The 15,651-nt window shown below is 37.2% G+C and overlaps 1 protein-coding gene across 2 annotated transcripts; it reads right to left on the minus strand.

Moving 5' to 3' along the window:
* Positions 1 to 990: 990 nt before the first annotated feature.
* Positions 991 to 15,058, minus strand: LOC148829401 (potassium voltage-gated channel subfamily A member 1). 2 transcript variants are annotated; one of them, XM_088924108.1, is made up of 2 exons: positions 13,330 to 15,058; positions 991 to 2,009 (listed from the first exon to the last, which is right to left on the minus strand). In XM_088924108.1, the coding sequence occupies exon 1, from the start codon at positions 14,801 to 14,803 to the stop codon at positions 13,373 to 13,375; it is 1,431 nt and encodes a 476-aa protein (XP_088780234.1). In that variant the 5' UTR covers positions 14,804 to 15,058; the 3' UTR covers positions 991 to 2,009; positions 13,330 to 13,372. The 2 variants fall into 2 exon arrangements, with proteins under 2 accessions (XP_088780234.1, XP_088780235.1); XM_088924109.1 differs by lacking the exon at positions 991 to 2,009 and having other exon boundaries at positions 11,530 to 13,574; positions 13,660 to 15,031.
* Between the last annotated feature and the right edge of the window lie 593 nt (positions 15,059 to 15,651).

The following is a 15,651-nucleotide window of genomic DNA, read 5'->3' on the forward strand; positions in this document are numbered from 1 at the left end:
GAAAAAAACATGGGGATATTAAAGGCTAAAATCAATACTGTATTTCGTACAGTACATAGTGCTCACTTTTTCTTACACTACTTAAACTTAAAACTACTAATGACCACCTTGCATTTAGCCTCAATATTGTTCTGCTTAATATTTATGAAGCGGGATCTGATGTGAGGTTTTTGACTAAAAAAAACATTGTTAGTTTTTTCCTGAATTTGAACTACTGTAGATAATTATGAAATGTCACAAACTTTCAGTGCTCAGTGGATGGCAAAGGAATTTATGGAAAAGAAAACCATATGATATTACATGAGTGATATCTCTTGTTTGATAACATGCAGTAGATTGAAGAAGCTGAATGCTATTTGGAAATATAAACATTGTAGAACATGCTAAAAGTTGAGAGAAGCACATCCTATTAAGATGATTTTAAACAAATCAGTGTAAATCAGTAATCATAAAAAATCATACTGTAAGTATGTTGCAGATGCAGCTTAAAAAATGTTAAAAGATTTCTTTTAAAAGTGTGGTGCCTTAATTTTGTTTGATGTCAATGTATGTTGATCGATTTGATCTCCTTTGATAACTGGTAATTTAACCAGCTTGATGTTACCAGGGTTTTTCTTGTTACTATGTAAAATATTTTAGTGACATTTTGTCAGATGAATAGAGCAAAACTGAGTGTTATTTTCTTAGTCATGTACACTCTACTTTGTCATATGCAACCAGCTGATAAAATCTTGAAGTGTTTCCCTCAGACAAAATCTCAACAATTAACAATAGTTTTCAGTTCTGAAAATTGTGAATTAGTTTAAAAAAAAAGCCATTTAATTTTATGTTGGCCAATATGCTCTACAAGTATAAGAAATCAATCATTGTGTTTGTTTAACAAAAAACATCACTCATACCTTAACATATAGTTGTTCATACTATACATGAACAGGTATTAAAGCTGTATAATGATGGATATGAGGACACTGAGGTAGATGCCTTTAATTACACTGATACAGCATTCTGATAAAAAAAAGAAAACAAAAAACATTAAACTTATTAAAAACCTGCAGTGAATCAATGTACTGCATTTCTCTGCACCAACATTCCTCCGAAGAAAAGTTTTCAGTGTGAACAGGAAGCTCTTTAAGGTACATTAACCCCCTCAGTACTCAATTTATATATATATAAAGGCAAAATAAAAACTTAATTACATTGCAAAATGTTAAAAATCTAAAAATAATTCACCAGTTTAACCGATCCCTTTTTATAAAACATATATGATACTTAAAAAAATATAGATTTAATAACTTCACTAGTTGAACAGTGGTGTTTTTGATAATGAGCTATCAATTGTTCCCACAAGGTATAATAAAAATGTCAGAGCAATTTTGAGCCGTTGACATAGAACAAAAATTGTATAACTTTTACCTTTTTGAATGCCCTGGTTTCCAAGCATGTAATAGATGTTTTGGTATAGCACACGATATGCAAAGTACAGAACATACTGTAAATGTTTTTCTAATAGTTCAGTTTTTTTCCTATTGCATATGAAGTACTTCTTTAGACTAAACAGACTTGACTACTGTACATCAAGAGGCTCATCAGCAAGAACACATACCTGTACTGTATATGTAGTTTTCAGAGCCATGTAGTATTATACTGTACATACAGAACTTCACATAGCACATTTAACATTTTGTTACGGATCAATTTTTATATTTTGTCCCACGTGTTGTTTCTTCATGTAACTCGTGGTTTCGCACCTTCAAAGCACAGCATATCCAATAATTTCTATACAGTATATACAAGAAGTAATTGTGTGAAGATACTGGATTTCCAAGGTATCGTTGATCTTCATTTCCTTGTGGTTTGTGCTTTTTAAATTATATTCTTCTTCATTTCATGTCAGAAAAATCTCAGACTTGTTTGTAGAGAGCATGTGATTTCTTGTGAAACTGTTTTTGTTTTCCATATTAAGTGTGGATTCATTTTTGGAAGTGATGAAATTGCTTCTCTTCTGTACCCTGCAAACCAAAAAAAGAAAAGAGCTCTAAATGCTGCTTAAATCTGAAATGCAATTGAAACTCCAAAACACATCAAAGATTGCTCTGTGCAATCTGTGGACAGTGAGAACCCTTCCCTTCCCTTGACAAGGCTGCACTGATGCAACCTGTAGCTGTAGACATCACTAACAAGAAAAATAAGCTTCCACCCTGGTGTCATTCATCTGTTTTGAGAAATGAAAAGGAAATCGCTGCCAAAATATATACCAAATTCTCTTGAATTCCTGTTTTACTCTGCATTTTTTCACTCTATAACTAAGATTACTGTATTGCATCTTCACAGCTATTATATTTGCTAGAACTTTTCTAAAACAGCTAGAAAGTGGTGTATAGGCATCACAATGTTTTGAAACCCCAGGACTTTAATGTTTGTTTGTATTTGTTTACCTTACACAACGTGAAGCCCTTTGGATGAGTTCAGACAGACAGACTCCGACACAGGGATAGAGCACCCATGACATTTCAACCACTAATTATGAAGCAGTCCACACAAGTACTGATGAGATCACATGCAATCCACGCCACCTTGCCAATCAGACATCATGTCGCATCCCAGAACTTCCTCTCATAGTCTCAGAATAACACAGCAGTATAGGCTGTAGATGTTAGTTTGATTCTCTAAAACTGAACAGATCACAAGTACTGTATGATCTGTTGCTCAATAAACCTGAAATTAAATGCCTGTTACATAACTTATACTGTATGTTCGTGTGTTTGAAAATATTGCAGAAATTGTGACTGAACGAATTCCTAGGTTTGTCCATGCAGTCTGATTTATCTGTTTCTTTACAATACTGCTACACTTGCTTACAAAATATTTTTTACAAATGTCTAAAAGAGACATACTGTACACTGTCAGTAGTCTGTTTTGACCATGTAACATTCCTGAGCTTATTGTAATCTTTAAAATATTGTTCACCTCACTCAAAATAATTGTAAGATATAAAAATACTTAATCTGTGAGCTTTATGCAAAGATTTTAAAGAGCAGCTGAGAAAGATGAAGGAGGGATACTGGATAAATAGGAAGATGAGACTTGGAAAGAAAGGCGACTGGCTACAATCTCAGCTGAATCAAACTGTACAGTAGCAGGCCTGTAGGCCACGAGGGAGCAGAGGGCCCAGGACCTGGAAATGATCATTATGCTGCAGTTTTGGGAAATGGATGGACAAGGATAAGCCCTGTGTGAAGATGTTTCAGACCCAGAAGAAGGAGGCTGACCATATCCCAAGAGTCTCAAGAGGTGAGGGAGGAGCAGCAGCCTGTATCCCAAGAGTCACTGACGAAGCGAATTGGCACAAACCCCCAGAAGAGGAGGGAGATGATACGTTTGCCACCATGGCTAGAGCTTGAGGAGTAAGACCCCAAGTCAGAGAAGGGACCCCCAGAGAATAGTGGAGGGGAAATAATAATAATAATAATAATAAATGCTTACACTTTTAGAGCGCTTTGCTGGACACTCAAAGCACTTTACAGGTAATGGGGACTCCCCTCCACCACCACCAATGTGCACCACTCACCTGGATGATGCGACGGCAGCCATAGTGCTCCAGAACGCTCATCAGTGGTAAACACTATTTGTGGGGAAGAGAACAGAATAATGAAGCCAATTCACAGATGGGGATTATTAGGAGGCCACAATTGGTAAGAGCAATGGGAAATTTTGGCCAGGACGCCCTGGGATTTTTAATGACCACAGAGAGTCAGGACCTCGGTTTTACATTGTAATCCATTCCATCTACCCATTTATAATCCAATTCAAGGTCATAGGAGATCCTGAGTCTATCTTGCCAAGCAACGCCAGTCCGTCGCAGTTGGGATTTCAATTGGGATTTCTACATCTTTGCTCACAGTTCTGAACCTCGTGATCAGAGGTGAGGGGCAACCCTCGCTGACAGAATCTCACTGAAAGTGTGTGGGAGGCTGTCGTGGTCTCTATGTGGCTGAGAACTGAGAAAATCCTGGCTGACTAATCCCATCCTACCCTTGACTGCCATCTTGGGGAACCTTGGTCACAGTTGGCTTGGTTATATGAACAACCTGTTTAATAATAATTATAGACAAATTAACAATTTAACATTATTGCCATTATAGTATGTGAATCAGAACGAGCAACCAAACTTCCAATGGGGTGAAGTGGCCCTATTACATTGTAAACAAGCAGGCTTGTGAATCCATCTCTTGCAATCCAATAGAAATATTGCTCTCAACTTCAAGACGGTTGTGCCAACAGATACTACTTACTTGTTAATTACATGCAGATCACATTGAACATTTCTGCAGTGAAATGTCTGCTGCACAACCTGTTTTTATTTGCTCGTACATCACATCACATGAGTCATTACAGTGACTAGTGAGCAGGAAGGGCCGCTTCACATCACCATTCTCGCAAACTCTCACTCTCAACCGTGGTAAGACCAGTGGTTAGTGACAACAATGGTGAACACACAGTACTTTCACAAAGATCATGATTTGTGCTTAATTTAAAATTTGTCATTTTTCTCCATGTCATCATTTAATTTATTTTGCTACTGAGATTTAATAACTAGTCTGAGAAATTGGGACTGCAGTTCTGCTTAAAATATCTCTATATGAGCACTATTCTTTTCCAAACTATTACTAAAATATTTTTAAACAAACAAGATATATTATTACCATGCAATACAAGGTTACCTCATTGTCCTACTTTTTGTACTTTCTTGCCTCTTTTCATTAAGATCGTGCTGGGCTCTCTGCTGTTATTTGTTAGGCTTACTCAGTATTGTGGCTAAAACAGGGCTTGGTCCTCTTTTGCAGGAATTGTGGTGGTAAAAACGTGTACAGTATGTGCACACATGTGCATGTGCAAGTCTTTTCAGAAACCATTGAGTGTCAGAGTTAAAAGTGTGTATCAGCTAAACTGAGTTTGTGTGTATCAAGCATGCTGGTTACTGTGCCCAATCCAATTCCCAAAGCAGCTGCCGGATAAACAGGGTACTGAGGACATCTGACTTGGACTCACACAACAGACATGGCACAGAGAAATATGGTTCAAGGTAGGGCGACACCAGCAATGTCAGACTAAAGCGGTATTGAGCTTCCTGGGCTGTCAGCCAAAGATTCCAGGGCATTATAATCCAACAAAACTAACAAACATTGCTTCAGCAAGACACAAAAAGGAGAAAATAAATCATGATTGCTTGCGATGCTTATTTGAAAGAGCAATTGCATAAGTGATGAATCAATGATCAGTAGACACAAAGCACATAACGTATATGTGTGTTTCAGGCCTAATATACCTTTCTTCTTTTTTCAGGATCTCTAATTTACTCCTTAATTAATTTAAAAAATGGGGCGGGTTCTTTTCATGAATTAGGTGACTTTGTAAAGAAGTACTGTATATCAGGTTATAGAACCTGCGCTGATTGCTGAAGACAAAAGAATCATTCTGTATAGAATAATTCAGTATTTCAACCAATTTTATTTCACCAATGATAATTGTTTTCCTGCTGTCGAAGTGTTACAAAAATCTCTCATTTTGTTGTTACACACTACTCCATATCTGCACTTAATTAAAGGTATTTTAAAAAAAACACCTACAGTGGGAGTTATTGAATTTACAAGTGAACCTTAGCTAAGGAACAGACCTGAATGCCTTTTGGGACTATGGATTTGAACTATTATGCATTTCTCTGCAGTCTTATAAAAATAGACCTAGCCTGATCAAGAAAAAGAGCACAGACAGTGAGAGGACAGGAGAACCATTCTTCAACCATTCAGACAGACATCATAATTAAACGCAGCACATGACGTCTCAAAACTGCCAGCTGGGTTTGTTTTCATTCAGGTAACGTGGTGTCGTTCAGTGTTTTCTCTGTGGGTTACAAGGTGGTTCAGCTGTGCTGCCTCACAGATCTTGGGTTGTGGGTTTGATTCTGGCCTGGAACGTGCTGAGTTTTTTTAACAGGTTTTCTTCCCACTGTCAAAAAACACACTGTCGGGCTTAATTAAAGTCTTTAAATTGTTCTCCATACATCTGCGTAAGTAAACGTGTGAGTCTGCCCTGCAACGGCCTGGCAGCCTGTCCAAAGTGTCCAATGTTTATACTGCCTTGCTTCAGTTGTCAGCCAAATTGGCTCACATTGGACAGAGTGGTCACTCAAAATGGAAGAATGTCTAACCTCACTCCCTGTAGTATCAAATTGATACAGCTTGAATACAGCTTACTATTGTGAGTGGTATAAACACATGAATGTATGACTGCATAATGAAAGCAACTTGTTGTATAACTTTAATCAAACAAATGATTGTAGAAAAGGTTACGAGTTCTGTAAAATAGATCTTAAAATGTCTGTCTAATGGCACTTATTTAAGTATGAAAGGAGAACTGGGAAGAACGAAGCCCCCTTCACACTACAAATGTTACTTACAGGAAATAACAGAAGTGGAAGTAAAGAGTTCTGTAGGCTTGCTTTGATGGTACTAATCAAGAAAAGAATGACGAAAATATTTTTTTTGCTAGTAATAATCAATCATTTCAATGTAGTTCATCTCAATGTTTTTGCTATGTATGCCTACACAAGGATATATTCAGTAATACTGATAAGACTGATCATTAATGCCTACCTCTACATTTAAAAGTCAGGAAATCATTATTGTTATAATCTCAGAACTAAAAATGCATGCATTAGATAAAGTGAACATCCCTTTACTCGTGATACGACCTGATGTCCCATTCAAGTGAAAGACAAAAAAAAGTCAACTATTACCCGCTACACTGCCACCTAGTGGGCACATGACATAAATGAATGAATCCTCTAAGTCTGCTTTCAAAGCTAGATTCCCCTTAGTAGCCATAATATACTGATGTTATAACATTGTGAACATCGTTTTCTGTTTTAATAGTGGAGGTGCCTCAGGTTCAACATCCCTAGAGCTGAAAAAAGACAGAATTTAACTTAAGGCCATGCTGTGGTTCCCAGTGAAAATCTGAGCTTTGTGAATGGTTTTGTAGAGACTGAATGAATACCTTGCTCTTGCCTGGGAGACACTTTGTATTAGTGTCATCCCCTTGGACTTGTCTTGTGGTATCACAAGAGAACTAGTGCTTCTTCAGGCCTAAGCCGGTAAAATAGTCTTTTGGGGGATCTGGCCCTTCTATGTTTAAGTTAAAATAGCTTACAGAATTAAAAACTTTGGAGCTGCATGACATTGACTATGACCTTAAACTTAAGCAAATGATACACTTAACTGCCTTTGGTCAACTATCAAAGTAAACCTACAGAACTCTTTACTTCCACATCTGTTATTTCCTGTAAGTAACATTTGTAGTGTGAAGGGGGCTTCGTTCTTCCCAGTTCTCCTTTCATACTTAAATAAATGCCATTAGACAGACATTTTAAGAGCAATGTATTTTACAGAATTTCATAACCTTTCCTGTGAACTTTTTAAATCAAAGTTATACAGTTATACAGTTCTCTGTGCATTATAATAATAATAATAATATAATTTAAATCATGCATCTTATTAGTACTTTAGTTGTGGTATCAGTCTAAAAATAAGCACATTTTTCTCCTAATGCTGGATCATTGGCAATTTTCAGGTTTATACACATCCCAAAACATTAAGCTACTTGGTGATATGAATATGCATAACAGAGCAGACTCTTACAGGATACTGTGTATGTGAACTATACTTATCTGAGATCATGAGGAGACAGTACACTCTGAGAGGGATGTTGTAAGTCTTATGAAACTACCTCCAAAGAATAATATAACATAAACCTTTCATTCTAAGGCATGAACTGAAATGCTTTACGGCCTTTGCAGCAAAATGTCATCTACTTTGCTTATTTTTAGACTGATACCACAACTAAAGTACTAATAAAATGTGTGATTTTATCATGCACAGATAACTGTATGATCAAAGGCAGTTGAGTGTATCATATGCTTAAGTTTAAGATCTCAGTCAATAATTTAAAACTGACCTGACCTTTTTAATAACATTTAAAAAAATCTTGTTGTATCTGACATGTTTTAGCAAATGTTAATCTTTGTGTTTCATACTGTAACTGATGCAGAGCTTTTATTCAAGCAATATGGATTATACTGAACCATAATGTACAGTAATGTTGTAATACTACTGTATATTCATCAACTAGTTTCTGCATGATATCTGAACCACTCACTTTTGAGTTTCTGTCTGATTAAGTGTTTGAGCAGACCACATTTTTATACCAAATACTGTACATTTTTTTGTCTTACAAAAACCTTTTGATTTTTGTACAAACTCCCTGGTTACATACAGTACCAACCAGGCAACTTTCAAAGCTCTGGTCTTCAATCCATGTTTTGTATACTCAACACTCTTTTCACTCACCTTTTCTCTACTGCTCAATTCAAAACTTCAAACTTTCACACCTGCTTTAAAAGCAAGGCTGTACAAAGCACAAAGCTGTAAAACTCACCCTATACTGTATATATACTGTTGATACGTTTCTTTTTCTGCCACTGAGCAAATAGCATAGGTGCTGGAAACCATGTATACAGTATCCAGCACAAATGACATCTTGAAAAAGATAAAACAAGAAGTAAACAGGTTCCCATCTCATCTGAATAATTTGAATTCCAAAAATGCTAAATATACATGTTAAGGGAATTCAAATATGCAATGTGTTGCCGCACAGCATCAGCAGAAAGATACAGCAGTAGGTTGTGAGGGGTTTGTGACCTTTTATTTCTGTCCTGTGTGTGCTGTGTGTCACGGCGCCAGAAGCAATGACTTTTGAAAGGCCAAAGGTTTCCGATGATTCTGTAGTATATTCTGAGCTAACGCAACTGTGAATTCTAAAAGAACAATTCAACAACATTTTCAAAAAATGTTTCACATTTCAGTCTAAAATATGATTTAATATTACTTTGAATTATATTTTAAACTAATAAGAGCACAAAATAATTTAAAGTTCAGGAACGTCTTGTTATGTGTCGTATTATGTAACCTTTGGATCTTTGGTCTTTCCTTTGCTTGCTTATACAGATGCCCTGTTAATTTGTTGAATGAACAGTTTAATTAATTGCTCTTGTATGGCTCTTACAACTCCAAAAGATCCAAAGGTGCTTTTCATACAGGAGAATGTGCAACTTTCAACTCCCAGTATGCAGGTGCTCAGGTGGAAAGGTGAGAAACTTTAGAATGGCCAAATGTACACAGCCCTCGCAAAGTGTTCTAAAGTGAAGACTTAATTTTTTCAGTCTGTTAGTATTCTTCTGTTCAATAACTTTAAAATAATAATGGTGTATTATAGTAATATGTGCATTGTTCTACTGATTTCAACAAAACTAAATGTCATTGTTGAATGAGATATTCAGTTGACATTATTTTGAGGTTATGTGTAAATTGTTATATAATTACTCGTGAAGGTTACTAACAACAAGCAAAGCCTGATCCGTTCACGATTGATGAACATTTAAAACATCCTGTGGTCCGCTACGCCTCTATGTACAAAAATGTGCGAACACTGCCATCTAGCGATCTGCCTTTAAACTCTTTTATATGTCTCGGTGTACAGGTAATAATGACAATTCTAATCAGCCTGTCGATCAAGAATTAAAACAGGATATTTTATGGCGTATTCGTGTCTGTCAAAATCTTGTCTTGTACCCAATGATAACTCCTCATCAAGTAAATAACTTTTGCAATTAGCTGTATATTTAAGTTTTAAAAGGTAAACGTATAGGCACAGTTTTAGATTTTAAAGTTGAAAGATTTAGAAGATTTTATTAGAAATCTATAATGATAAAATGACTGTACTTCGTCAAGAAATTGTTCTTGCATATGATTTTCAAGCCCTTAGTAGGCAGGCTGTTGGAGTAAGCATCACACGATGCTTACTCCAACACACATACCTGTATAGAGTACAAATCCAAAGACATTCACCTCTGCGGTACATACACATACTGTACATTAAAGAAACCCAAATTGCCTTTTGTATGCATATATTTTTTAATGATGCTCACGAACATGAAAGCTTATATGATATTACATTTTAGAAAGTACGAATCTTCAAACATTTACTGTACTTCTCAGATCACGCTATTTTTGTCAAGTGGTGAAAAAGGAAGACTGACATGCATTCTAAAGAAGAAGCAAAAATCCTCTCTAGACACTGTAAAACACATACAGAACAGTTAAATATTACGGACATCCGCCAGATTTACTTTTAAGTGTCATATTCCTTTGAACATGCGGTGTTAAATGAAATAAATGAGATCTCTCGATAACTAGACAGGCTCTCTACATACAGTATGAATCCTGCAATTACTTTTCCTGTTACTGTATAAATCCTGGGTATCCCGTGTAAATAATGTACCTTAAATGTCAACTGTTACTATGATGTTACTATATGAATACCAACTGTGAAGGATTAGACGTTAGCCACCTTTTATTTTATTTTAATTCCATTACTTATGATATTCATATGTATTTTGTGGTAATTCTCCTTATTATTTACTATAGTTGCGGCGTTTTATGCTGTTAAACATTTATTTTAATTTCTAAACTTTTTGTTATGGCTTTCTACATCATGAAGCTGTTTTTACAGCTCTGTAACTGTTTTGAATGAAAGTCACCTGACACTAAGTTATTAGCTAAATTAACTAATACAATTTTATTAATAAAAGTATAAAATAAGGACTAGAACATGAGTGTTTACAGCAAACCTTGAAATGTGCAAGTCTACCAAAGTGAATTACTTTTGTAAATGCAAACAATTCTTCCAAAACAAGCTAAGTCTGGCAAAGAGGAGAAATAGAACAGAATAAATGTGAACAATCCACAAAGGGGACAGTAAAGATTGCTTCTAGGTATTTACTGTTTGTTTGACATACTTTACACAATAACAAATTGTTCACAAATCACTCAATAGCCACCCTAAAAAAAGGTAAGTTATAATTTTAAAAGTAATCAGAGAAATTAATAAAATGCGACCATGACAGATTTAGGATTTAAGCCTTCAAATGAGAAAAACAACAATTGTTTTGATAACAATGTTAGAATCACATGGCACGTTTTTAGAACTACACGTGCATTTACTGTAAGATTGAACTACAGAGGCGTAAGCAATGTACAGTAACTGAAGGTTTAAATCAGAGTTAAAAACTTACCTCCCAGACTGGTTTGCTCGTGTAGTCTTTGAACATCGCCTCTCTCACCACATTTAGGAGGAGGACAAGAAGGTCAATATGAAATAATCTTCATCCAGCGCTTGGACAAAGTCTTATATCCGTTTCAGATTGGTTAATTGAGCCTTTGTACTGTAGCACGCTGTTGGTACAGTATGACAACTGCCAATGTCCTGACTATTTAATGCATCCATCCAACGGGACTCCGAATCTCTCGTCCTTATCACACACCGCTTCAGACTCCAAGACACATCCGACGATTTTCTTTTGTTGTATCAAAAATAAAGTGTGTGGCTGGAAGGAATAGTGATTCCCCAGAATTGTTTTTCTTTCTTTCTACAGTATTTGGCAATAGTTCAGTTACGGTATATAACGTTCATATCATTGAATACCGAAATCTTCTTGTTTTGCTTTATTTTCCTTCTGTGAGTCTTGTTTGTGCCATCATTTGAGTCTATATTTCCCTCCACGGTCAAATGATACAATATCGCGTTTTTTCGTTTATTGAATAATTCTGTTGTTGGTGGAGTTTGCATTTCTTCTTTAAAAAATTCAAAGACCGGTAATGTGTCGGCCTTTTTACAATTTCACCAGAAACAAATGACTTTAGCGTTAAGCCGTTGCATGCGTTAGAAATTATATAGTTTTGAAAAATGGGAATAATGAAAACAAATGATGATTCTTGGTTATGAACCTACGGCGTTCGACTTTTTATTTAGCATCAGTTAAGTAGATTTTCAGTGCTATGTTGTATACAAATATAAAATTCTGTATTTAAAAAAAGATAACCCATGTTGCATAATTCTTTAAAAAAATATAACAATTATATAAATTCAACTAAGTTTTATCACCTTTGAAGTGAAATTATTAATCGATGTATTTCTTTCTGATGCCAAAATCAAAAAGTTATGAGAACAGTCTAGAAGGTTGCTATAGAAACGTGAGTCTCTAGAGACGCCTGCAAGACTTTCATTCCTCCGCTCTGTGGCGCTCTAAGCGTTGCAAAGCTTGGTAAAATTAGCATCCATTTTCATGTAAAACAATAAGGGGAAACGTTCCCTTGGCTAATTTTGAATGTATTGACTTGCATACAAGGTGAAATACTAATCGTACTTTTTCTGCCTTTTATGTACCCGACCATTGCTTCATCATACCAGGCACTTACAAATAAGCCTTTTGGTGACAGAAAAGGAATGGAAGGAATTAAATTCCTTGACGACTGATGTAAACAAAATGAAGCGTTCTATGTGCAAATTAGGTATTTAAAGGCTGTCACAGTTAACAAAGAAAAAAATGATTTCAAAGTGCTTATGACTGATATTGGCAGAAAAATAAATTCTGAGGGGGTAGGATTTATTGGATAATTTGTTGTGCGAAGAGAAGTTATTTGCTTATTGGCTGCTCGTCACGTTTCAGTGACAGCTGCTTTTTTAATGGCGCTGTACAGTCTTCAAAGGGCACACACACAAGAGATAGAGTTTCCACTATACAAGACAATGGCATCGCTGCAAGAATCCATCTAACACGGCTAATTCCTCGTATCTGATCAAATGAATGATGCTTTTGGAGTGGCGCTCACGGAAAAATACGTGACCGCGGGAGATGGATACAATAAAACAACAGAGGCAGGTCACCTCTCACAATGACCTTGTGCAGAATTAATTGTACCGCCCGCAGGTCGTAAGCACACTGTAATTCAGAATTAGTTGGTCCTTTCCTTGATCTCTATATACTGTACGTATATTCTACATACAGTACGTGAATATATATATACTGTATATAACTGACATGCCAATTTCAAATAATATCTCAGAAGGTTAGTAGTGATGATAGGTTTACTTCTAATAAAGTGCTGCAAAGCGGGGCAGGAGGTTAAAAGAGCAAGTGAAAATGAAGCCCGCTATTTTACGCAGTGCCCAAGATGAAGACACGACACGGAAGACAATTTTAAAAAGGGAAAGCAAACCGTACCACTCACAATCCACGTGTATGTCACCCATTGCTAGAAATTTCTCTGAATTTCAATTCTCACATTCGTTACTCACTTCGTTGCATTAAGGATGCGCGAAACAACAGGCGGCCAATATTTTAAGCAAAAGTGCTGAATGGGGGGATGTACTCACAGAAACGTTATGTTTCTCTGGTCCAATTACGCGCAGGCTACAATCATACATCAGATAGCTTGCCCGTGTATGCTTTTGTCGGGCTACAGTTTGTATACTTTATTGCATCGAAATCATCTGTCTCCAGGTAGTCTGATTTGTTGAGAGAGGACTTGCTGCCACTCTTCTTCAGTTCACCGAAGGAGGACTGCTGTTGACCGCACGTTACATGGGTGTATTGAAATTGTTCTTCGTGTTCAGTCTCCCTGTGGTAGAAATAGTTGAAATTTGAGACTATGACAGGGACAGGTAGCGCAATTGTCAGCACACCAGCAATGGCACACAACGAACCCACGATTTTGCCACCGATTGTGACAGGGCACATGTCTCCATAGCCCACAGTAGTCATGGATACCACCGCCCACCAAAACGCATCTGGGATACTGCTGAATCCAGAGGAAGGGTCGTCGGTCTCAGCGAAATACACTGCGCTGGAAAACAAGATGACACCTATGAAAAGGAAGAATATCAATAACCCGAGTTCTCTCATACTTGCTTGGAGGGTTTTCCCCAAGATTTGGAGTCCCTTGGAGTGTCTGGAGAGCTTGAAAATCCTGAAGACTCTTACCAAACGAATAACTCTCAAAATTGCTAAAGACATGGCTTGCTGGCCATTTCCCTGATGTTCTGCTAGCTCCATGCCCAGGGTGATGAAGTAGGGAATGATAGCCACTATGTCGATGGTGTTCATGATATTTTTAAAGAAAGCAGGCTTACTCGGACAGGCGAAGAACCTCACTAGCAACTCAAACGAAAACCAAATGATGCACAGCGTCTCAACAATGAAGAAGGGGTCAGTGAACGGGTTGGGTTTGACGCTGCTAGTCCCGTTCAAGACCAGATGGTCGTAAAATCTGTTCTCTTCCCTAAACTCCGGTAACGTCTCTAAGCAGAAAATAACAATTGATATTAAAATGACGAGAACAGAGACTATTGCAATCCCTCGAGCTGGTCCAGAGCTCTCGGGGTATTCAAACAGAAGCCAGACCTGACGCTGGAATTCATTATTCGGCAATGGGCGTTCTTCCTCCTTGATGAAACCTTCGTCCTCCTTGAAATTTTCTATGACTTCCTCCCCTAGTTCGTAAAATTTTATCTCCTCCATGAAAATATCCACAGGCACGTTAACAGGTCTTCTAAGCCTCCCTCCCGACTGATAATAATAAAGTATGGCATCAAAGCTGGGGCGATTTCTATCAAAGAAATATTCATTTCTCAGCGGATCAAAGAAACGCATCCTTTTCCTGGGGTCGCCCAGTAAGGTGCTAGGGAACTGCGCGAGGGTTTTAAGCTGGGTCTCGAAGCGCAACCCGGAGATGTTGATAACCACCCTTTCACAACATTCCTGGTCCGCTTGCTCGGGATCATAGACATCGTGGGACAGGGCTGCCAGTGCCACAGTCTCGTCTAGATTTTCACCGGGCACCACTGTCATCTTCCCCCCCAAGGGTAAAGCTCCCCTCGCTGTGATCCGTCTGCGTTTTGCTCCGGATACTGTACGTCGTCCTCAATGTGTGGCACAGATGTTCTGAGTCACTTGTAGAATAGAAAAACCTTACTTATTTCCTTCTGTTGACACTCTTTTGTTTCCTACTTTTATTTTAAATCTATATTTTACATTCGTCTTGCTCTTTTTGTTCTCATTTTTTCCAGTTGTACTCGGTTTATCCCATCACCTTCCTCACATTGGCAGTCTGGACTCCTGGCTGTCACATTCACAGCATTTTAAACAGAACTGCCCTCCCCAAGTCCTCTGACGTGGAGACGCTCTCTCACTGCAAAAAATACATGCACACGCCTGTCTTAATGTGATACCGATGATATTCAAAACACTAGAAGCATGCTACAATGTCTCCTATTCTACACTTCCTATGTATATGTGCTCCTTAACATTTTTCTATCGGGTAATCTTAAGTGCAAACCTTTAATTTGGGGAATTCATTTTTTTTTCTTTCAAGGCTAAGACTATACGAACAGCGTTAGGCTTTCCTACTAATTGAATAGCATTTACCTATTTCGATAACTTTCCCATTGATTTAAGCGTCAGGTAATTTTAATTGTAGAGAATAAAAGATGAACAATCGATGTCTGTTCATTTAATACAAAAACATTCTAGCAACCAATATCGAGCTGTTTCCAGATTAAGACGTTTTAGATGGCTATTTCTAGACGACATTAATTAGCTTGCATTTAAATTTGCATTAAGGACGTTGCATTTAACAGTAAATCTCCAATTTACATTAGACCACGTCTCGAATTCTACATGCCCTTGGTCAGTTTGCT

The sequence above is a fragment of the Atractosteus spatula genome, chromosome 8 (genome assembly GCF_055471065.1).
Source record: "Atractosteus spatula isolate fAtrSpa1 chromosome 8, fAtrSpa1.hap1, whole genome shotgun sequence".
NCBI lineage: Eukaryota > Metazoa > Chordata > Actinopteri > Semionotiformes > Lepisosteidae > Atractosteus > Atractosteus spatula.

Excerpts from the sequence above, each read along its gene's own strand:
- LOC148829401 (XM_088924108.1), bottom strand. The coding sequence starts at position 14,803 with ATGACAGTGGTGCCCGGTGAAAATCTAGACGAGACTGTGGCACTGGCA.